Raw genomic sequence first — 23,423 nt, forward strand, 5'->3', positions numbered from 1 at the left:
GATCCCACACATGATCCCACACAATGTGGAATCCAGCCCAAGATTTGTATGCAACAATCAAGCTTACTTTTTCTCTGTTTGGGACCAGGTCCAATGCCCACCAAAGTCAGCAAAAAGATTCCTATTGATTCTAATATGCTTTGGATCAGGTCAATAACTTCAACCCCTTGGTTCACCTCTGCTTCGCTTTAGGTCATTCCACAGCAGAGAAGTAAAGGTCAAATGCAATTTGTTCCTGTTCAGAAGCTGCTATCAGGGTTTTGAACTGAGAAGGAGGGCTGATCCCCTCTGTTTCCCACTGCAATCAACATGAGTTTCAACTCAATTTAGATGCTTAAATACCACTGACTTGCAATACAGCATCCACAGGAGTGTTCTACATTATAACCATCCCCTGAAGGTCAGTCGCATAAAACAGGAGAAAGGTGAGCAAGGCCAAGGAGGACAGTTGCTCCGATTCTTAAGAACATCCACAGTGCTATAGTCAGTATCCTGTGCTGGCACATGGATCACAGTATTTTGTGATTCTGTGTGCACAGTGCAACTCAAGCAAGAAGTGTTCTTGATATACCTATCTCTATATCTGAGACATTAGCCTAATTCAAGGCTCAGTTATCTACTATATATTAGCTTGTGGAACACTAACAATAAAGCAGAGCCAAAACAAAAAGCAGTGTCAGATTTAAGACCAAATAACTCATCAGGACTATTGAATAAACAGTCTGAAATAGGGTTGCCAACCCATCACGATTGCCCTGGAGTCTCCAGGAATTAGATATAATCTCCAGAAGACTGCTGAGAGTCACCCAGGAGATCAATGTTAGGACATTCATTCAAATAAATATTAAATGTTGAATCCAATTAACCCAGTAGTCCAGTGGGTTTCTAAAATGTAATAGTAATGTACATTTGCCTTCCTGAGTACAGTATAGTAGATCACTCATTAATGTCATTGCATAATGTGATGAAACCTCCTGGAATAGATTCAAACAGAGTTGGCAATGGCAACCCTACTCTGAAATGTCAAGAAATAGACATCATGAAATTGTTTAAAGCAGATTTCTCTTTTTTTGCTGTTTTTCCAACCAGTTTATTGAATGGTTAGTTTTTTTCTTAAAAATAATTTAAATTGATGCATTTTGCAGCAACATAAAAACAATCTGCAAAAGTGTTTCTGTTCCTGTTGATGATCTCTCCTCACAACCCTCCCAAGCTTAGAAACAAATGGAAAAACTGAGGCATAGATAGTAAGTGTCTTGCCCAAAGTTAAATAGTGGCTCTATGAGTGTCCCTGGGAGCCAAACCCTGGAAAACTTCTGTGGAAATCTGGAAACTTCTGTGCTATCAAAAAATACTAGTTGATCAAGTGAAATGAGGCCTTACAGCTGCCTCAGAGACATTTCTCTATTAGTATATTGGTATGTAACACAATAACTTTTGAAAGCTGCATCCAGTAAGTTAAAAATGTTCAGGGAATATTAGAGGCATCAGTGGGTAAAGCCTAGTTGACTGATGAAAATGACAAAATCCTAATTTCCGCTAGAATCATCATCTGGTTACTCAGGATACAGGAGTGGGCAGTGACCTCACAGATGCCTGTAGCAGAAATGAGAGTTTCTTGGAATATGGGATGAAGCCATGATTTCATAGACATCTCACAGAGGCCTGTGGCAGGCAGCAGAGTCAATTTGTACAGGGGTGAGTCAGTGGCTGTAGGGTTACAGTGAGGTTAAGACAGGGGCAGGTAATTATTTGGGTTGGTGGGCCACTTAACGAGTTTTGGTGAGCTGTCAAGGGCCGCACACACAAAATCTTGCAGAAGATACCATTTTTTAAAATATAGATAAAAAACAAATTATCTACTAAAAATTAAACATCTGCTATGAAGGTCACCACACAGGGCTGAAGTTAGAGTTAGTGAGTCTCATCCCGCACTGGTCAGCTGAAGCTTTTTCACTTTGATTCCAATCACCTTCCACCTGCCACATCCTTTCCCTCTTACTCTGGTCAGCTCTGCGAGTTGTAGCCAGCCTTCTCAACCAGGCCTTTTGCCCCCCTTCTAGCTCTCACCAGGCTCCTTCTTATTCCTCCTCTCCAGCTGGGTCCCCCCTTCCTCCACATTGGTCAAAACTCTATTTTGGTGAAAATCTGAAAGTGGGTAAGTCTGATATTCACTAAAAGGAGGGGCTTTGGGATTTTCAATTCTCACCAAAAGCCACAGAGTGGCTTCAGAGTGGATCAGAGTGGGCAGCTGTAGGACTCATCATGGGGCCCAGCTCAGCCTACATAAACAGGAAAGATCACAAAATGACACGGTGCTTCAAAACCCCCAATTTTTGCTGTTTTCCATTCAAGTTACCAATGAGTCAATAAGAAAAAATATTGAGATTCACAAATTTTATCACAGAAATACTTGTGCAAAAATTCTTATACCCTTTCTGATTGGCTGTATTGACAACCTCCCCCACTAGAACTGTATGGAGAAACTTAAGCACATCTGCTAAGTGACTTTCTTAGGGTTACAAAGCAATCTGTGGATGCATCATGGGTGGAACACAGCAATCATAATTTCTACTTCTCTGCTCCCTTATGGAGAACTATAAAAATACAGAGTGCGTCAGGAACAGGTCAGGGTGTGTTCCCTGCCCCGAGGAGCTGAAAGAGGCTGTGCAAACAAGGATGAAACATGTCAAGACCTGAAATGAGACTGCTGTTCATGTCCAGGGTGTTATTAGGGAAGAGATCAATACTGCAAGAATTAAGATTTTAAGGGAAGATTTGAAAAAGTAGGGTGTAGGGATGCTTCAACATGTGATGCCATTAACATGCACACAAAATGAAAATGTCACTGTGTGTGGCTTAATGGCACCGCAGTTTGCACGTGCAAGACTTTTGGGGGTTTTAAATGACTTTACATCATTGCAAACTAAACTATATCCAGATGTAGTTTAGTTTGCAATTTTGCAAAATTGCAACAATGCAGCTGTCAGCTTGACCCAGGGCCACAGGAGAGCCTGTCCTGCAGTCGGCAGGGGGGGGAAGCTGCTGGTGGGCTGAGTTGCCCCTGAGCTGTGGGGGGCCCCAGTCCTTCCCTCCACAGCAGCAGCACCCCCCAGGGCCACCCAGGTGGGATGCTAGCAGGCCAGGGGCTGCCCCAGCTTGGAGTCAGGGAAGAGTTGGATTGGGCCTGATGCTGCCTCCAAGCTGGGGCAACCCCTGTCTTGCTAGCAGCCCACCTGGGCAGCCCTGGGGGACTCTACCACTGCAGAGGGAAGGACTGGGGCCCCCCACAGCTCAGGGGTCACCTGGCCTGCCAGCAGCTCACCCCCAGCCGTGGGCAGGCTCCGGCTCTCACAAAAAAAAAAAAAAAAAAGATTGGGCCCTTCACTGTAATGCGATGGAAAAAATTAAATGGTTTAGTCCTCAGGTTTTTATTTTATGCCCCACCATTTCAATTTAGGGGGTATAGAATAAAATCTTGGGGATTAAACCCCTGTCGTGTACAAATGCCCCTAGTAGGTGGCTAGGGACTGTGGATTCATTAGGCATGAGGGAAGTAGGTAGAATAAAGCAGAAACTAAGCAGATTATGTTGGAGAGTTTCAAAGGGAGTGGGCACTGCCCAGCACAGCATGATTTCCATCTCTGATTGGCAATCATGTCAGGCAGTAATGAATCATATAACATGGAGGTAAACAAGACCCAGGCCCAGTCTCCATTAGCACTTCCATCCGGGAAGCTGTACTGGCACTAGGCTACTTGCATCTTTGTCTCTGCCTCCCCCTCCCCCTGCTTGACAATAGCATTTCCCTTGCACCTGGTATCTTAGCTAGGAAGCTGCTGGCTAGCTTCAGAAGGCTAGGGCCCTCATATGTCACCTCTGTAGGCATAATAGAGCCGCATAGCAAATCACCTTGAGGAAGATATCTGTTAATATCCTGATATCAGGGCCAGGTGAACAGTTCTTGCACTGTCCTTGCAGCCAGCACTGGACATGACTGAAGAAGAGAGTGCTTAGTTATCATTTGTAGCACCGAGGAACCCTGGTTTGGACAGTATCTGTCCCAGAGAGCTCTTGCAATCTATATTGGTAGAAGTACTCTTGTGCTGTAGCTATTCGTAACCTTTAAATGGCCTTATGGGTACCTCTGTGGCCCTCTGGTTGCTCTAGCTCAGGCTTGGGATTAGTTCATTCCCTGAATGGCCTCAGAAATTTAGGGAGGAGGGGATAGGTGGCTGCTATCATTCTCATCTGCTCTGGCTCAGCCATCATTTAACAGTCAAGACCCTGCCTGGTGCCTGCTACTAGAGTAGCTTCCTTTATTTTGATTTGCAGGCACTGGGAGTTGAGGTATTCTGCATGGCAAGGTGGCTTCAAAGAGACTTCTAAACTGGACAACAGAGGAAGAAAGGGAACTGGACAACAATGTCTGCAAGATGTAAGTGGAAGGAAAGGGGAGAATTCTGGCCTGGGGCAGAGTGGTTGCATGGTGCTCTGTGTCTGAGGAGGGGGAGGTCCCCATCTTTCACCCTGACCCCATGTCAGCCTGCAGGCGCGCTGGGAGGTGTCTGTGCTTTGGCTCTGGATGCACTCATGATTTCGATCTACAAGAATAAAATGAAAACATGATGTCAAATATCCTCTTTCCAGTGCAAATACTGTCCCCCAGTGAAAACCTATAGCCTCACTAGTGCTTATGTCAGGTGAGTAACTGAGAGGGCAAACTCTGCAACCGAGCAAGAGTCCAAGGCCAGTGGCTTGGAAGTCTACCCAGGTCCCACCTACTATCGCAGAACACTAAAGGGGGGAAAACATGTTAGGCACTCATGGGGGCAGGTGCTGCATGTCCAGCACCTCCGCCAGTGCCCTCCAGCTACAGTGCCCTTTCCTTCCTGCAGAACTGGTTCTTGCCTGCCTGCGACAGCTCGAGAGGCGTCCCCTTTAAGAGGCGGTGCTTGCAGCCTAGCAGTGAGACATCCAGTTTGGCGTGAACTGTGCAAGACAGCTCAGCTTGCAGACAGAAGCCAGCAGCTAATCAGCAGCGGAGAGACCATGAGCGGAAGAGTTGGGGATCTGAGCCCGAAGCAGGCGGAGGCACTAGACAAGGTGAGATCTGGTATGAAGGGTTGCTGTCTTTCAGCAGTGCTGTTGTTTCTGTCACAGCATTTCTCTGAAAAGCTGTCCTCACCTGGAGAAGGGGGGAGAGGCAGCGTCTTCTTATTTTTCTCCTCAGCTGTTCTATTTTTGAGATGCTGAGATGCTGCAGTGATGGGGACTGCATCCATTTCTCAGCAGGGGCAGATATTGGGGGGGAGGGGGGACAAGAAGAAGAGGTGTCCTTGTCACCAAGCTGCCAGGAAAGCTTTTTCCCTGATGTCACCTGCAGGCTGCAGATTTCAGTTTAAAATTTTCCTGCACCCAGCTTTATGTAGCATGTCCCCGTGGGGCTTCTCCCATGCCCCAGGAACTTGACAGCAGCCGTGGGGTTATAGTACACGGAGCACCCTGGGAGGTGATTCATAAAGAAGCCTCCTGTGGGAATCAATGGCAGCTGATTAGCAGAGGTGATGCTGGAAAAGGATTAGGCAGCTCATGGGAGTATGATCACGCTGGCTGTCTCAGCACTGCCAAGTCTTTAATGAGCTCCCACTCAGCTGTGCGAGCTAGCTTCTGGGTGAATGTAGATAGCACATCTCCCACACCCCCTGCACCCTGATGTGCAGTGTGGGGGAAAGGGAACCCAGTCTAATGTATCCTCCAGAAGTGGTGGAGCTGGCATCTCAGCTGGGGAATGTGGCTGCCTGGAGACTAGCAGAAGGAACTGGACACAAAGGGGAGCATTCATGGCCTGTGTCTGGTGGATGAATCTCGGGAGGCAGGTGCCTTGCAGGCTGATTAGCTTGGTGACTGTTCCTAAAGCAGCTTCTGTATTTAAAAGGTGAACAGCAAATGGCTGCAGGTCTTTGCTGTACACAGCACCGTTACCCTCTTCCCCATGATGCCTCCTGCAGGAGAGACTGTGGCTGGAGTAGCTTGGGAGCCCCCACAGCCAGACCCACTCCCAGCGGTGCCTTTAGCCATGTCTACATAGTAAAACTAATGTGCCTGTCACTCAGCCTTAGCAGTTCTCCCACCTGAAGCCCCCCAAGACACAGCCACACTGTTCCCAACTTCAGGGGCTTTAATCATATGGAACAGGCATAGCTTCAACGCCATAAGCAGCACTGTCTGTTTGAGCGCACCATAGTAAATGTATTATGTAAACATGGCCTCTGACGCCAAGGCTGAAGTAGTCTTAGCTCAGTCAAGCTCTCAGCTAAGGTTCCTTCCCCTTGAGAGGGAGGATTGCACTAGAATGGCTTGGAGCATATGCACAACCAATACTCCTACACTATGCCCTACAGCACCTCTTGCTGGAAGAGGCCAGGATGGGGAGCCTCTCCTGACTTCCCCAGCCCCTGGTTCTGTGCTAATGCTTGCTATACCAGGCAGCAGAAAGGAGTTTGACTTCTTCCTCTTTTGGGTAGCTCTTTGTATCCATTTGTCCTTTCTTTTATCAGCATCCTGTGCTTCTCTCCCTTTAAATCTTGCTTGCTTCCTTCCTATGCACTTTTATCCCTTTTCTCCCTCTCTGGCCCAACAAACCTTTTCTTTCCTTCTCTGTGCAGAGTGAGTGTAAGTGCTGCAATAGGTGTGACTCACCTAGCAATCTGATAGAAGTTTTACTAGCACATATATCAGTAGAAATGATACCCAGAGTCAAGGTGAAGAACCAGGCCCCACTGCATTTAAAGGGTACATCTACCATGGGTGTTTAAATAGACTATAAGGAATACATAGAATATAATGAATAAAGATAACCTTATGGGCAGGACAGGAGACTGATTTCTAAGAGAACATGTGCTTTCCCCTTTGTGTCACAGATTCCTCAAAGGTACACCAGTGAATCACTTCACCTCCAGGCTTCTCTCTCCCCATTTATAACATAAGAACAATTATATTTCTCTTTCCAAGGGAACTGCAGGAAGTTCATTAGTGTTTGGAGAGTACTGATGCAACCAGCTGTTAATGGTTCTAGTTTGCATCTCATTAGTTTGTTTTGATGACACCTTACTTGAAAACCCTTTTTGTCAGTTTTAATGTACCTTCAAGTTAGAAGAAAGAGAAGGATGTTGGCTGGCAGGGAAACCTGCCTTCCTGCATTTAAAGTACTGATCGTTGGGGTACAAATCCAGGGCCTGCTATCTGCCTATAAAGTAAACAAAGCCAAGTGATAGTCACTTTTGAGCAACAGTAGATTCAACATCTCCACTAAAGACTTGTTGATTATCAATCATTTATCACCTAGAAACAGCATGCAGAGACAACCAACTGCTTTTCCCATTGAAATGAGAGGTTATCAAATCTAGGCTCACTGGATTCACAGGACTGTTGCAGCCAATATGAAAAGGATTGTTTCTGATGTTAGATGCCAAGAGCACAAATCTTACCCCATGCAGAATCATCAACTATTCTGCAAAGGAGCAAGGAGCATTTCATACCTCCTTGGACACGTATTAGTACTTATACAAGGGGCAGAGGAAATTCAAGCCTAATATTTATTTCTACATGTTGTTCAGTTGGCTTTGACATTATATTGAAGTCCAGTAGAATAGTGTTTCCCAAACTGGGACACTTCCTCCCCTCTGGAAGGGCATGAAAGGTTCCTGGAGAAGCACCTGTGAATCATGGTGGCCATTAGCAGCAGCCCCCTACTTTAGCCACTCTAATGCCCCCCTGCTTCAGCCACCACTTCCCCTTGCTGGCAATTCCAATGATAACTGGAGGCCAGGGAAACAGAGACAATGGCTGAGAGAATTGGTAGTGAGAGAAGTGGTGATGGCAGCTGAAATAGGGGGCATGAGAGTGCCTGATTTTCCTACAGTGGGGCATAAAATCACAAGGTTTGAGAAACAGTAGTAGAACATAGGACCCACCAGATGGTCTCAGACCTGAGGTCCATCTTGTCTAGTGTCTGTCTTTGACAGCAGCTAGGACTGTGTACTTCAGATGAAACTGTAAAAACCCACCAAATATAAGCAAGAAGACCATATTTGCAAAGGTCCAGGTCATGAGCTCTGAGATGCAGGGGGGTCCATTTTGTAGAGATATTGGGCACATGTATCTTCCTATGACTTCAGCTAAAGTGGTGGTCACTCAAAACCTGTCTTGAATCAAGCACTCAAAATCAGTTTTAAAAACTGGTTATTTGGGAATAACAAGTCAAAATGGAGGCTTCCTTATCTTCTCAACCACAAATGTATGTCTTTATGGTTATGCCCTGATGCATGAAGCTTTATCTCTTTTATACACTTTATTCTATATAGTACAGCTGCAGTGTTTCATATTATCCTTGGAAAGATATTTTACCTTCTTTAAAACCCTGTCTCTAGTGGGTTATGGAATAGAGAAAATCCCACACAATTTACTGATTCGTTTTGATGCACTGGCTGGGGGAGTAGTTAACTGATTGCACGATTTCACAATGATTACACACTTAATTTATACAACACAATTTTATTTTAAAACTCTTTGCTACGTATATAACACTGCTTAGCTTTAATAAACACCACAAACATTAAAAACACAATAATTACATATATCAGAAACAATGCTCCGAATGCACTTCCTTCCCAAACAATACTATAAGAATTAGTGTTACAAAAACAACTACAATTACAACTAAAAGTTAAATTTGAATCAATACTATTATTTTTCATAATATACTTACAATCCTAGAATTCCAAGAAGCCAAATACCAAAATATGGTTTCATTCCTCAGTAGTACGATTCAATGGGTTGGCCTCAGTAGTGTGGTTCAATGAAATGGGCTCAGCAATGGCTGGCCTCAGCAGTGATAGGACTAAGTCCCCTTCCTTCAGTCCTTTTCAGGTGCTCCGCGGCTTCAGCGTGAACTAAGAGATTCGTGTTCACGGAGAGGGTGGTTTCAGGTGATCAGTCTGAACCGGGCTATACTTGCGATTTTTCCTTCGTTGTTCTACAAGTATAGTCACCTCCAAATTGGGACAGCAAGTTACCGTTTTTATTGAGCAAGTTGGCGTCAGCGGGCTCCTCCTACTCAATATATGTCACTGCTCCCAAATTTGGGCTCGGATCTTACTCAACAGATTCTTTTACCTTTGTTGAGCATTTTAAATTACCTTTGGGAAACTTCCATATCACTGCAAATGCCCTTTTCTTACCAACCTGGTCAAAAGGCCTCAGGGTTTGATCTCTTGGAATTCAGGATATTTGCTCTCTTTGTAAATGATTTCTAAAAGATGAAATTTAAATTAAGACTTTAAGCGAAGTCAGGATCTTTTGCACATAGTCCCCAAAACAATGAACTAGATAAGGAGATAAATCTTATCTTCTTCCTGAAACTGGCTAATGGGCAACCTTTACAAACATTCAAACTATTTCATTCAATATGACAAACCCTACCAAACTTTGTACTTCTATCATACTGTATGACAATGAAATAGGGGATCATTTGTACATTTAAAGATTATTTCCTCTTATTAGTTTTAAATGTGTTACTTTTTACCTTCACAAGGGGTCCCCTTGTTTTTATGTTAGAGGAGAACTAAGGAGATATTTTGGAGGGACAGTCAATTTAGAGGCACTTGTATCGTAAGCACAGTATAGACAGTTTTGCACAGCAGGAAGTGCTTTCATATGCTTTGCAGAGGGTTTGACCTGATATTTAGTTTCACGTGCGACATGTTTGATACAGAATAACACAAAAGGGAAGGGTGTTTGTTGAGAACAGATTTTTGGAATCTCTCCTGCCCTGCTTCTCACACAGGTTGCTAGGCTCTTATCTTTTCTTGGGTTTGCACATTGCTTTGTGGTGTTGTTCTCAGTGTGAATAAATTAATCCTGGGTTTAACCACACATTATTTCAGATCATTATTATCTAATCAACTTCATTAAGGAGAGAAGGACCGTCACTATATGTCACTGGGAGATGTGCACCATTCATTACCTTATCACAGCTGAAGCACCTGGATTTTGGTGTAGGGGGAGAGGGGATAGTCAGGCTTCCTTTAGGCTCAGGGTTCCTGCAATTTGCACAACTGTCACCTGTGAGCAGTTCCTCCCCAGCTCTTCACAGTGGCACAGATTCTCTGTGCTGTGCAGGCCACTGATCCATAACCTGCTGTCTTTGAGACTGATGCCAGGGGGTGCTTCTGTAGCAGTTTCCAGCCATTAGCGCCTTCCATTTCATATACCAAACACATATCCACTCTCCATTGCTTATTATGAGCCTTGCTGACCCAAGGAGAGAAACACCCCCTCAAGCATGAATCTTCTAAGTGCCTATGTGCCCTTCTCAGACCCACTGAAGGCTCCCTTCAGGAACCCTAACCACTCTAATTTAGAGTTTAGACTTCTTATGATTACTCCTAAATGGGTAGGCTTTACCTCAGGACTACCTTCTAGGACTGGTCCACATCTCTCTTCTGGTGCAGCCATGCCAAATGGAAGTGAGCAGCACAAGCCTTCCCTCCCACAGGTGGGCACTGGGCAGGGCCTTCTCAGCAAAGCTTCCAGAGCATCCTTCTCCCTGGCTCCCCTCCCAGCACTGTCCAAAGGCCAGCCTGGCTAATTGGCCTGGTGTACTGGGGGTCTCTAATGAATTCCATGGCATCTTTGGCTCCTTTCCCTTCTGGGATTCTAGGAAGGTTGTATGGTGATTTATTCTGGAGTGAGACCTATGGGGGTGACTGCAAGTTTGGTGAGAAAGTTCATGCGGAGAGGATGTCTTTCCTTCAGGAACCCTGAACCTGAGAGTTCTCAGACTTTGAGTTGGGCTCATCTCCAGGAGACATCTGCTGCACAGCCAGACCCTCCCACACTCAAGATCCCTCATTTCTCTTTGTCCTGGACTTTGCTATCTGCACTGTCCCAGAGGAGTACTGCTCTCTGTGAGTACATCTGCACTGCAGTCGGGAGATGGGATTACAATGTAGGAAGGCACACCCAGTATAACTTTAATCAAGCTAATGCCAGTAGCAGTGAAGGATGGACTTCAGCTGTTGAGCATGTACTCAGGATCCTGGCTGGGTTTATGCAGTGCACTCAACTTCTTTGTTTGGGTACGCTGCCATCGTACTCAAGATAACAAGATTAGAGCTAATCCTGCTGTGTCTATACAAGCATCAGTCACGCCCCTAGTTGCAATGTACCCATGTGACCTTAGTGACCAGATGGAGCTGCAGTCCCTCATTCTCTTTCTGTATTTCTGCATGCAGTCCAAGGGAGAGATGTGTGTCTGCAAATTGACTTTGCACACTCCTTATTTCAGGGCAGTCAGGACCTACCTAGTCTCTAGTGTCAATTAAACCAGCCTTGTGGAGCAATAGTTAAAGGCCAGGAGGAAAAAGATCAACTACCTGATCTGACCTCTTGGGTAACACACGCTGCAGAAGCCAGTACTCGGTGCTCTGGCCTTGCCTTTTACACTGGCTGGGAAGCTCCCTTATGCAAGAGACATCCCCAGGGGCAGTTCAATGACCCCTTTGTTCTGCCAGCTAAAAGACCCCTAGTACAGCAGGGTGACAGTCTCTGAAGGATCTGGGACTCCGACTAGCTCCTGGCTTTGTAGATTGGGGCCAGGCCTTGAATTGTTACCAGAAAAGGGCAATCCACTAGCTCAGTGGTTCCCAATCTGTGGTATGTGTACCACCAGTGGTATGCAAACAAACTGTTAGTGGTATGTGTTAACAGATTTATTATAATTACTTTATATGACAGAAATTTGCTGGTGGTATTTAAGGTTGTATCATTTTAAATTGGTGGTGTGCAATCTGTCAGAGTTTGGGAACTGCTTCACTAGATCAATGACATGCTCAACCCCCCCTCCCCCTACCCCACCCCCTGGCGTCACAGTCCAGTCTGCAGCACACTGTAATCCCCACAGAGGTTATAGAGCTGAAACATTAACACCCAGGTATAGAGAAGGGAGTGCCCATCCCAGGAGTCAGGGGGCTGGGGAGAGTAGGCACCAAAGGCAATTGTGTTAGTTAGGTTGCAGTATAGGGGAGGAAGGGATGGAAGTAATACCAATTTAGGAGTCACAAGATGGAAATGGGCAAAGGACCTCCTCGAAAAACAATGAGATCTCATGGCTCTAGAAGCCTCTGAAGGGAGATGGTGTGAGAGCTGCCCCAGGACATGTTATTCTAGACTGGAGAGAGCATAATGCTGTATCGAGCTCAGGGATGTGGGATTCAAGGGATTGCTTCTATCTTTGCAGTGCCTTTGCTTGTGGCATGATCTCGGGAGAGAGGGAGGTTGCATATTGCCTTGGTGGAAACCTCTCCCACGTGCGCTCTGTTGTTCTGCCTCTGATCCAGGGTGTGATGTGAAAGGGATACTGGAATTGGAAAGGTCCCTTCTTGGCTCCTCTGGTTGACACTCAGGTGCTCAGAATGGGGGACTGAGAGCAGTCACTTCTCTGCTGGCCCCACGAGCACAGCCACAATGGGGAGCTGGGAGAGGAAATGAGAGGGAAGGGTGTGGGCATGGGTGAACTGTCCTGCTCAGAATAGTCACTTTCTGACTTCCAGCCTTGTCAGCTGGGGGAACATTAAACAGCTAGGAGAGTGGTCAGGTTTGTGGGAGGTCCTGCTTTGACTGACGTGTATATGTAGGACCTATCTATGCCCAGATTTCTCGGAGAAGTGCTGTGTGCACTCCCTGCCCCCTCATTTATGTCCCACATCAGGCTGAATTGTAGGTCTGGACTCATCACTGGGAATCCCACGATCCTGAATGAGGGGACATATAATGACAGGGGTTGTATGAAAAGCCCTGAGTCTGAACTGAGACAGATCTGTGTGGGACACTGAGATGCCTCGGAAATCGATTTGGAGGGTATCCCTGGCTAATGCTCGCCACTCTGACACTGTCCTTGCTCCTCTTCTCTCCTCAGTTCCGTGAGAACATCAAGGATGTACTGCCCTCCCTCCCTTATCAAGATGACTGTTACCTCTTGCGATGGCTTCGAGGTGAGAATGGGGACTGGGGGAGGTGGGAAAGAAAACAGGGCTGGAGGGGGCATGGAGATGGCCTCCCATGCCTTGAGGAACCCAAACGGATGGAGCGGTGGAGACATGCCCCAATGAGTACTGCAAGGGGAGTGGAAGGCACTGGAAGGTTCAGAAAAAGTCCCTCAAAGCAACAGCTGGCATTGGACAGTATTTGCCTTAGAGCTCAGAGACAGTGAGGCAGCACCAGACCCAAACTAGCTTGGCCAGAGGGGGAAGGTGTGTTGGATTTATGTGAGTTGCTTTCCCAGCTTTAAATCAGAGAACAAAGAGCAACGAAAATCCCACAGGTGGGAGGACAGAATAGGTAGTGCAGCTGGATTAGAAACTGCCAACAGATAGAGGGTTTCTGGTGTCCAGTTGCAAAGGAAAGTGGTTCAGGTGTGGGAACTGGATTGGGAGGCATGAGGGAAGAAACCACCTCTTTGTTGGCGCAGGTCAGGCGGAGAACATCTGTGGTGTTGGGTTACACAGAATCCTTCAGGATGAATGCCATGGAGGTTTCTGTGGCTGTACAGATCGGCCATGGAGCTATGGGCTGAGAGTGCCCTGCTGCAGGGAGCTTGGAGCTGATCAAGTTAAATACTTGGAGAGAGCTGGATGCCTTATTTTTCCAGAGCCAGCCTGCTTTATCCTGCTTTATTTATCTACTCATGAGGCTGTCTGGCTTTCTGAGCATCTGTACATGAATCTTTATGACTTTGCTCCTGTTCTTATATGGAGCTTCAGTCCCAAGGAAGGGAACCCCCAGTTCTGATCCTGTCCATGGAGCACCAAGAGGATACCCCAGAGCTAGAGCTGACCAGGGAAAAACCTACCATAATCTGGATGGCAGTTATGGTATCTTTGCCTCCTAGGAACAAAGAGCAGCAGTGACAGGGTTGATGTGGGGCCAATACCTGTGGGAGAAGAGCAGGGGGATTGGGCCTGGGCTGTGATCCCACATGTCTCTGCAAAGAATGCTGTGTTGGCTCAAAGGGCTTTTGCATCTGAAACACCTCTCCCCTCCTCACCCCACACCAGCTTCTGATAGCACCCTCTCCTCAAAGCAGCACTGCAGGGAGGCTGCAGGGGATTGTAATGATGGGGCTATATCAGAGCAACAAAGGGCCTTATCTCTGCTCCAGGGGATACAGTGGACTGTGAGCTCCTTTATCAAAAGAACTCCCTCACTTGCACTTTCCCCCTCCTATCTGGTTTGGAAAGTCCAAAATTCACAGCAGTGTCTGGGTGTGACCCAGGAACATTTCCAACCACACTTCTGCTAAGTGGACTCACAGTGACTGGGATCAGAAATACCAGTTCAGACACCCACACCTTACACAAGTCTCAGAACTAGGACCCATGTATCTAGTCTACCTGGTGTCTGTGCTGGAGTTGCCTGATGCAAGGGTTGATTTTTCAATGGCACTGAGAGCTAGCAGGTACCTGTTTCCCACTGACTTGCCTTCCCACCCTTCCTGCCTTTGCTTTCCTTCCTGTGGTCTTTAGGTTTCCAAGCTTTCACTGCAACAGGCCACAGAGGAAGTCCAAAGCCTGCACTGAGTGCTTGAAGCTAGGAACCTACATACTACAAAAATCACTCAATGGTGTCATTGAAAAGGGGGCAGAGCACTTCCAGGTTGAGTAATTAAAGCCTTTGGCCCAATCCTAAAATCTCACTGGGGATCCATTTGGATACAAGTATTTCCTACCAGTGAGCATATATTAGAGTGGATCCACTCTGCAGAGGATGTGAGCCAAGGAGTTCATGTTGTATCAGGTCATAGTCTTACATCAAGGGTCCCATTGTCCATCCCTGGCATAGCAACTGAGGTGGCAAATGTCACATTCATAGTCCTTCCGTGTAGATCAAACCATGTCACTGTGGCTTTAAGAGCACTAGAAAATGCTGCACTGCTAGTCCTAGGCCCCTACACCTTTGTTGCTGATTCCAAGAGTTTTTTAAAAAATTACACATTTTCTTAAAAACCGGGAGATTTTTAAATATATTTCAGGTCAGTTTTATTTGTCTTTTGTGTCATGTTTTAATATTTCAAGCCAATTTCCTTTCTATTAATGAAAGCAGATTTCCATCTAATCACCTGACTCAAGTAGCTAGGACTTGAACATAAACCCCAAATTATCATATAGTTCCTGGTAAAAGTCACAGGAGTTGGCAGTTGACAGCACTGCTCTGGGGAACACTCTGTGGATTTGAGTAGGTTGTTTCCACATTTATCTTAGGTCAGATTCCTCCACTTGATCTTGCCCAGAAGACTCTCCTTGTCAGATTTAAAAAGAAGATAAGAGCTCAGATTGGAGAAGAGGCAAGTAAAAGTGCACTTGATGCTAAAGATGCCAGGGCCCTCTGATAGCACCAGAATTCTTGGACCTTAAGCTACTGAAGGAGAAAGGGATGTCTTATAGGGCCACTGAGCTAAGTTGAGATGAATGCACTCAAAGGCCACAGACCCTTCCCTCCCTCCAATATGACTGGGGTTTGACTCAGGTCTTCTTCTCAGTGAACCCATCATGGTGCTGGTTGGAGATGATTTCCTTGAAAAGAAATTCTCAAATTCATAGAGAAATCATCCTTTACTTCCAGTTACCTGTTAGCGGATAATTCTGTGAAACCCCATATCACCCTTATTCTTCAAAACTCACAACTAAATATTAACTAATTTGACCTCATACATGCTCCTAATGTGGGAATCAGGCACCTCCTTAGTTCTGTTCCTGACTCAGGACTGCCTGACCTGTCCTCTCTGTGCCTCAGTTTCACTTTCTGTAAAATGGGGGCTGCTAATACCCTGCACCTAGCAGAGGCACTCTGCACTTAACTAGCAAATATTTTTGGAATGTTTTGAGGGTGTCATGTGTTACATTTATGCATTTCACCTGAGCTGTTGTGATTAAGATACAAACTGAGACCCAGCCCATTCTCAGATTAAATCCCATGCAGATTCAGGGAGTTGGGGTAGCATTATGTAACATTTCTACTGTGGTAACATCTGGAGGATGCCAGTCATGTCAGCTTCTATTGTGCAAGGTATGACAAACAGAATAAATGACTGCCCCTCCCTCTAGATGTTTGCATCTGGAGAGAGCTCATTCCTAGGCATGGGTGGGTCTCTGGATCCCCAGCCTCAAGAGTGAAACAAGTTTTTCTAAAACTCAGCAACATATAAGCCACTGTTATTACAGATGCAAAAAATGATTGCAAATCAGCCTAGTGGGCAATCGAGACATGACTGGGAGCAGGGCAGTGGGCTGGATTGAACTGGTCACTTTAGAACGTTTTCCTCTTTTTTTTTTTTAATGTAATTTGAAAGCCAAGGCCTATGAGGTCCTAGCAAGCAGTTCCTCAATCAGTCAGTTAAGCACAAAGGGCCATAGCATGCATCCTCCATGTGATGAAATGGTACTCCAGCAGCTTAGAAATGGCCCTGCCTTTTCCTTGTACACATCAGACCTGACTTCCACAGCAGAGGAAAGCTTTGTGTATCTTTTCTCTCTGGTTGGCCCTTCCTCTAGGGGGGGAAGGAGCCCAAGTCTGGTCTGTCCTCCATATCAGCAATGCAACTCTCCACTCCATGGTATAGGGACAATCTCACTGGAGACTTTCAGGCTGCATACTTACAAATGTTGCTGATTTTACTGTACCTGTAGAATGGGAACAAAGAGGGGGTTTCAGTTTGAGGTGCATTCTTACCATCATCACTTTTGTATCACATTCATACCTAATATTCATATAGCATTTTTCATTAGATCAGTACATTATCCTTATTTTATACGTGAGGAAACTAAGGTGCAGGGAAGAGTGGTGACTGGCCCAAGCTCACCCAAAAGGCCAGTGTTTGAACCCCAGTTTGGTGTGCTATCCACCAGGCCACATTCCTGCATTGCTATCAGGTCTGACACCTGGGTATGGCCTCTGTGCAATGAGTCAGGTACTCTCAGCCCAGTTCCCAATGTGTGGGTGTCCACATAAAATAAACTGTTAGCCCCCTTGGTCCTATTTGGTCCCATTTGGTGGCCTCAGCTGAGAAGCCTTGGATCAAATAGACTCCTAGTGATTGATCCCACTGGTTTGGAGGCAAGGAACCCTGTCAAAGCAGAGCAGGATAGCTTCGCCCTGCTGATGCCATGTATACCTGCCTCCAGTGCTGTTGAGCCAGCACTAATTCTATGGAGCACAACTTTTAGAAGGGCATTGCAGGAATAAGGTTTGTGCTGAGTGTAATCTCCGTGTTCTGTTGCAGCCCGCTGTTTTGACCTGCAGAAATCTGAGGCCATGCTCCGCAAGGTAAGAGACTCCTTTACAGTCCCTGCTGCTTTCTGCCTCCCCCCTGCTTCTCGCAGTCCACAGGTTTCCCAGCATATGCCTTGCCGACCCACATTCCCAAACAGGATCAAAGCATGCTCTATTTCTGCAGTCATCCATAAATCTATCCATTACCCCTATAATACCTGGCCAGGAGCTGGAACTTGCAGTCTGACTCATGCAAGAAGACTTTAAGGTATCTGTGTCATTGAACACTACTTATTTTCTATTTTATACCAGCCTAGGTTCCTTCCCTGCCACCACTGCTTCATTTCCGGCAGCCCAACCTCCTACTCCAGCACTCATCTTCTCATTGGTCTTGTTCATCCTCTTGCTGTTTCACATCCAAATCCTCTCCCACTTCTGCTGATGCCCTCAGTCCTGCCTTGCAACCCCCTGTTGTCCCAATCTGAGACCCTCTTAAGCAGAGGCTGTGAACTCTACATTGATCCTTATATATTTCACTCCTGTGTAGCTATCTGGCCCATACCTGGCTCCCCCTACATTGTACTGTGCTCTCAGCTTTTGCTGAAAATAAAAAAAAATGGATGTCCAAGCTTCTGTATTTCCTGACCCTGTTCTACCTGTGAGTGACCCAAACTGTTTCCCAAATTGTCAGCAGCCCCCTTTGGTTTATTTTAACAGCACATTGAGGTGAGAAAGGTCATGGATGCTGACAACATTGAAAACTGGAAGGCCCCAGAGGTGAGTCTGCATTTCCTCTCTGCCTCTTGCCTCGGGGTCTCATCCCCTAGATCAGTGGATCTCAAACTTTTTTGCACCAGGACCCATTTGTGAACATCAATGGCCAGTCCTTACCCAGTGCCCCTCACTCCCAACCTGCTGCCCCCTGCTACTAGCCCCCCAGTGTGTGGGGCAGAAGGTGGGTGTGTGGAGCAAGGGGGGCCCCAAGCAGCCCATTGCAAGCTGGAACTCTGCCAGCCTGCAAGGGAAAAGGCACTGGTTCCCATGTTTTTCTCCTTTAAAGGAGAATCCATTTTTAAAGTTTGTTTGTGACCCTTTCATATATTGTCACAACCCACTGTTAGATTGCAGCCCACAGGCTGAGAAACACTGCCCTAGATCATGACCTGGGTTTCTGGGCCTGTTCTGGGTACAACCCTAAAGCTACGTCTGCATTTCTCCACTCTGGCAGCAGGAAGTCCTGGCAGTGGCCAGCAGCCACTACTGCCATGTTGCCAAAGCACCTGCACATCTGTGCGCTATGCTTGGAGATGCACCACTGCCAGAGCACTGGGGAAGGCACCAGCTGCTGAAAGGACCATGGCAAACCACTGGAGGCATGGGATTGTCTTTGTGACCCCTCACCTGGCTGCTGGGCAAAGACTGTTGTAGTCATTGTGCTGGCCAAAGGGCAGTCACTGGGGAGCTCTGAGTTGAACACGCTGAAGTTTTGCTGGCAAAGCTTTGCTGTATACACTAGGCCTGGACATACCTCTGCCTGGTCGAGGGGAGGGACTCAGGTTGTGTATCTGCTTTGAACAGGTTATCGAGAAGTACTTGTCTGGAGGCCAGTGTGGGTATGACCAGGATGGCTGCCCTGTTTGGTATGAGATCATTGGGCCCCTGGATCCCAAAGGCCTGTTCTTCTCAGCTTCCAAGCAAGATTTGATCAAATACAAGTTCCGTGACTGCCAAAGGCTGCTGCAGGAGTGTGATAGGCAAAGCCAGAAGGTAAGAACCCTGCTGGCTTGTGAGTCATTATCATCCAGCTTTGAGATCCTATTCCAGGGCAGGAGCCTGGATTTTAGCTTGAATTCCAGTTCTAGAAAACTCCTAGCTAGGGGCTTTAGAGACACCTGCCTCCCAACTTGATTAGGTTGTGAGGACTTAGTCTAGGCTGATTTACAAGGATCCTTTTGCCCACCAACCACCTCGGAGAAAGAAGACAACAGCTGTCTAACAGCACAGAGAAACCTGACATCGTGCAGTGAGCTGACAGAACTGCTCAAAGCAGGTTGTCGAGGTTGAAACTCGTGGTGGGAACTGGGGAGGCAGGATGCGCAATATTGGCTAATTTGGAACATGACCAGGACTTTGAGCTTTGCCACCCCAGTGTTGCATAAACAGCTGAGTGATCTCTAAAGGCCAACTGAAAGATGCAGGGCCTCTTGCTGTGTCCCATGTGGCCATGCTGGAGTGCGGAGGATAGTTTCCCGTACTGAGTCACACACACCACTATCTGAAAATCAGGGCCCAGTTAAGTAAGTTGGAAGTAAAAAGGAGAAAACAACACATCCCACAGCAAAAAGAGATAGTTGTGTGTGTCCCTGTGATTGAGCCTTGCAGGTGACCAGGTCTGGGAAGAGTTACAAGGTGGCAGGAATGATGCCTGTTTGAATCTGCTCCATACTCTATATTCTTCTAGCTGGGCAAGAAGATTGAGATGGTCATGATGATCTTTGACTGCGAGGGGCTGAGCCTGAAGCATCTGTGGAAGCCAGCCATTGAAGCCTATGGAGAGGTGAGGACAGGGGGACATAAGCTCTGTTTGTGTGTTGCATGTTCACATCCTGCTTTGGTGATTTGGTGTGTGGATTAATTCACAGCATATGCTTTCAGACCAGCTCCTCTTCTAGCAATTTAAATGACAGGAAAGAGTGGCAAAAAATATCTTCCCTGCTTGTTTGTTAGTGAGAATATGTAATTGGGGATTCATTTCTCAGGAAAGAATCCAAAATGACTCTTGGAGATGATTTTGCTGTTGAGCAGGCCCTTTTATTGAGGATGTTACAGAATCATTTCTTATATTGCTGCTTTCACAGATACCACACTAGGTGTTTGCAATGAAGGCATTTCTGGTTTTGAGTACTGGGTTAAAGAGACTGTTTGACTGTTTCCTGGAACTACTGGATTAAATAGTTTCAGAAGAAATTCCTGGAAAAATCAGTAATTTGTCTTGTATATTAACTGTCCCATCTGAATTTCTAAGTTTAAGTGTCTGAGAGGCCAATACATGGTTTCTTTGGTTGCTTCTCTGAAATCCATGAAGTTTTAGGCAGTTTTGCCATATTACCAGATCTTACAATGTCATGGTATGTCTGGCCATATTAGGTACTTTTTCAAGTCTCATCTCCTGGAGTCATGGATGTTTATAAGAACCAGGCCTTTTATTTACAAAAAATAAAGGAGGTTCTGTCCCTTATCATAAGGAAGACAAGTTCAAAATCACAAACTTTAAAGGCTTAAAATGACCAGAAAAGAATAAAAAACCCCCACATGTTTTATTATTGTTAAAAAAGATCATGATTTTGATGTCCCTCTCATGGTAGTGGCTGACCTAAGTCATAAACTGTTGAACCAGGTCATACCAGTAGTTCAAATACAAGAGGTTTTGAACAAGTATGTCCTTGTGTACTGACTAATCTCAAGCTTTCCAAAGACATAAGGCAGCCCCCGCCCCCCTCCCCTCCCCTCAAAATCATATAATTACTTTAGAAATCATGAGATCTAGTTTTCCTCCAAGGCTGTGTTATTAAGCATGAAAAGCTTTAATCCCATGGAGTTATTCTTTTGGAGGAAGAACTACCCTCTGTAAAAAGGAGTGTATCTTAGTGTCTAGGTGTCCCATAAAACCATCTTCAGCTCCCATGTGCATTTTGTCAGTTGTGTTTATGTTTTAATGCCCTTTTAAATATCTAGGAGCTGGGGCTCTTTGACAGTCTGTCCCCAGCATGACTCCCCATTCCTGAGAAACTGTGATTTGGATTGTTTGTTATAGACCTCTACTTGCATTTATTGCTGGGTTTGGGTCTTTGATTCTGTTGTCCTGTGTTCCTGACACAAGGTAGGACACTTGGAGTTCAGATTTGGTAGTGGAAGAGATGGAGCACTGCTGTTTAAAGCAAACAAACCAATTGTCCCTTGTTGCAGAAGCCTTGGACCAAGTCAGAGGGGGAGCAGGAGGAGGGAAAGGGCTGACTGAAATCACTGAAGTCTTCTTGCAGCTCTCTCACTTTGACTTGGGGATGGGCTGGTGGAGCACCCTGGATTCATTTTCCTCTCTGTTCTGCACAGCCCCATATGTACTGATCAGACATATGGTACCGGGGTTTATGGGGGCTGTGGAGGGATCTTTTTCCACCTTGCGCCAACTGACTAAAACTTCTATTGATTTTCAGTTCCTTGGCATGTTTGAGGAGAACTACCCTGAGACCCTGAAGCGCCTGTTTATCATTAAAGGTGGGTGTAACCCCATGCAGGATGTGCCTTGGGGAGTGTTCCTTTCTGTGTGCAGGCATACATGCATTTGCATTCTCATGCAGAACATAGACATGCATTTGAGGGCCACACAGCATCTGTGAGTCTGCCTCAGATGACAAAAATAAGGAAAAGTCATTCTGGGCATTGATTTGTGCAGACCCACTGGAAGATGCTGCATTTTTGCCACCACGGGCACGGATTTATTGATCTGGCACCCAGGTGGTGAAGCACAGTTGTTTATCTCCCAGCTGGAGATGCCATGGTTAAATCCAGGAGATGCACCACACTATTGACCATGAACGTTGTAGTTCTACCTGGTCACCTTCTCTCCATTCTGTGGTGCAGCACTGGTGGTCCAGGCTAGAGATTGGGACTAGGATACGTAAGGTGCCCAATAGCGGAGGTAGTGGGCCAAGCGTGGCATGGAGGATTTCTGGCCCATGTCACCACCTTCTTTCTGCCTCTTTTGTAGCTCCCAAGCTCTTTCCTGTGGCCTACAACCTTATCAAGCACTTCCTGAGTGAAGACACCCGCAAGAAGATTGTGGTCCTGGGAGGTGAGTTTATCTTCTCCCTCTGCTCCTGCCTTTCCCCTCCCCTCTGTCCCTGCCCCCCACAGTGATCAGCAGGTAGAACCTACCCCTTTCCCAGAGCCTTCCTGTAAGAGGAAGAAAATATCCAGTCACCTAATCTCTGTTTGGCAGTGTGATGTCATAAAATATTGATTCCTATTGGCTAGTTGCAGCTCTAGTATCACCAGCTGGAGAGTTAGAGGGCAGGAAGAAGTCTCATGGCTATTTCAGTGCTGGGCAGAATAAATGAGCCTATTCAAAGTCATTTGCTATGTTCTGTTAGCTAAGCAAAGCCAGGTCTGATGAGCAGTTGGATGGGAGACTATTACAATAAAAAAACTGGTGACAGTCTTCCTTTTGATTCACTGCTGGTACCAATGGCTTGGTGTGATGCTAGGGAGCACTGTGCTGTATCTTAGACAGCTTACAAAGGCACATTTGGGGCTGCTGTGGATCATACCAAATTCTGTGATTCTTTTTGATAAATGAAACTAAGTACCTTGGTTGAATTCATTTTCCATAGCTACATTCTGCCTCCTAAATCCCCCTGTAGAGTTCTTTGCTTGCTGTCCTAAAGTGTTGTGGCCAATGCTGTCCTCCCCAAAGCAGTTCATGTGTTTGGTCAGTAAAGTCTTAGGAACCCTCTGTGTGACCAGGACACATGTGTAAGCTTTTAGTGTGCTGCTGTAAAAAGGAAATGTGCAGGTAGATCAGGGGCACCTTGATATCTTGACCCATGTTTGCTTCTCAGCTTCCTGATTACCTTTTTGAAAAAAGCCCTGCCAGACCAGCTGTGATCTCCCTCTGCTGCTCTATGGTCACTGAGTGACCACAGCCTGTTCCCTGGCCTGATCTATTCACACCACTGAAGGTACTGACTCCTGTAGAGTGTCCATTCCTGATGACCATTAAAGTGTAATTGATGTCAGATTCGCCTCAATTTAAGTAATCAGTTAGTCCCGGATGGTTATCACCTTCTCCGTAAGGTTTTCCTTTTCTTTTTTTTTCTACTAAGGCAGTTGTTGCTCTTCAGCCAGCTGGCTGAAGAGTACCAGGACCCTTCTTGATGCAATATTCTGCACACCCACACTCTCACCTGCCACGACTTGCTGATAAGGGAGAAAAGAAGTAATGTCTGGGCATGTAGCTTCTTGCACAATTGGTCCTTCTATCTGCCTTAGTATAGTGAGGGCTCCACCAACCCCTATACCCTCTCCTGTTCCACCAG

General features: G+C 46.1%; 1 protein-coding gene across 1 annotated transcript in view; it reads left to right on the plus strand.

Moving 5' to 3' along the window:
• The first annotated feature begins 4,931 nt into the window (after positions 1-4,931).
• SEC14L2 (SEC14 like lipid binding 2) overlaps positions 4,932-23,423 on the plus strand; it is a 31,128-nt gene continuing 12,636 nt past the window's right edge. Inside the window, exons 1-8 of the mRNA XM_006268928.4 lie at positions 4,932-5,106; positions 12,980-13,055; positions 17,339-17,382; positions 18,046-18,105; positions 18,907-19,095; positions 19,790-19,885; positions 21,543-21,603; positions 22,097-22,180. Of these exons, the coding sequence (XP_006268990.1) occupies positions 5,053-5,106; positions 12,980-13,055; positions 17,339-17,382; positions 18,046-18,105; positions 18,907-19,095; positions 19,790-19,885; positions 21,543-21,603; positions 22,097-22,180 (664 nt within the window). The 5' untranslated portion in view covers positions 4,932-5,052. The remainder of the gene's footprint in view (positions 5,107-12,979; positions 13,056-17,338; positions 17,383-18,045; positions 18,106-18,906; positions 19,096-19,789; positions 19,886-21,542; positions 21,604-22,096; positions 22,181-23,423) is intronic.

This window comes from Alligator mississippiensis, chromosome 10 (genome assembly GCF_030867095.1).
Source record: "Alligator mississippiensis isolate rAllMis1 chromosome 10, rAllMis1, whole genome shotgun sequence".
NCBI classification, from domain to species: domain Eukaryota; kingdom Metazoa; phylum Chordata; order Crocodylia; family Alligatoridae; genus Alligator; species Alligator mississippiensis.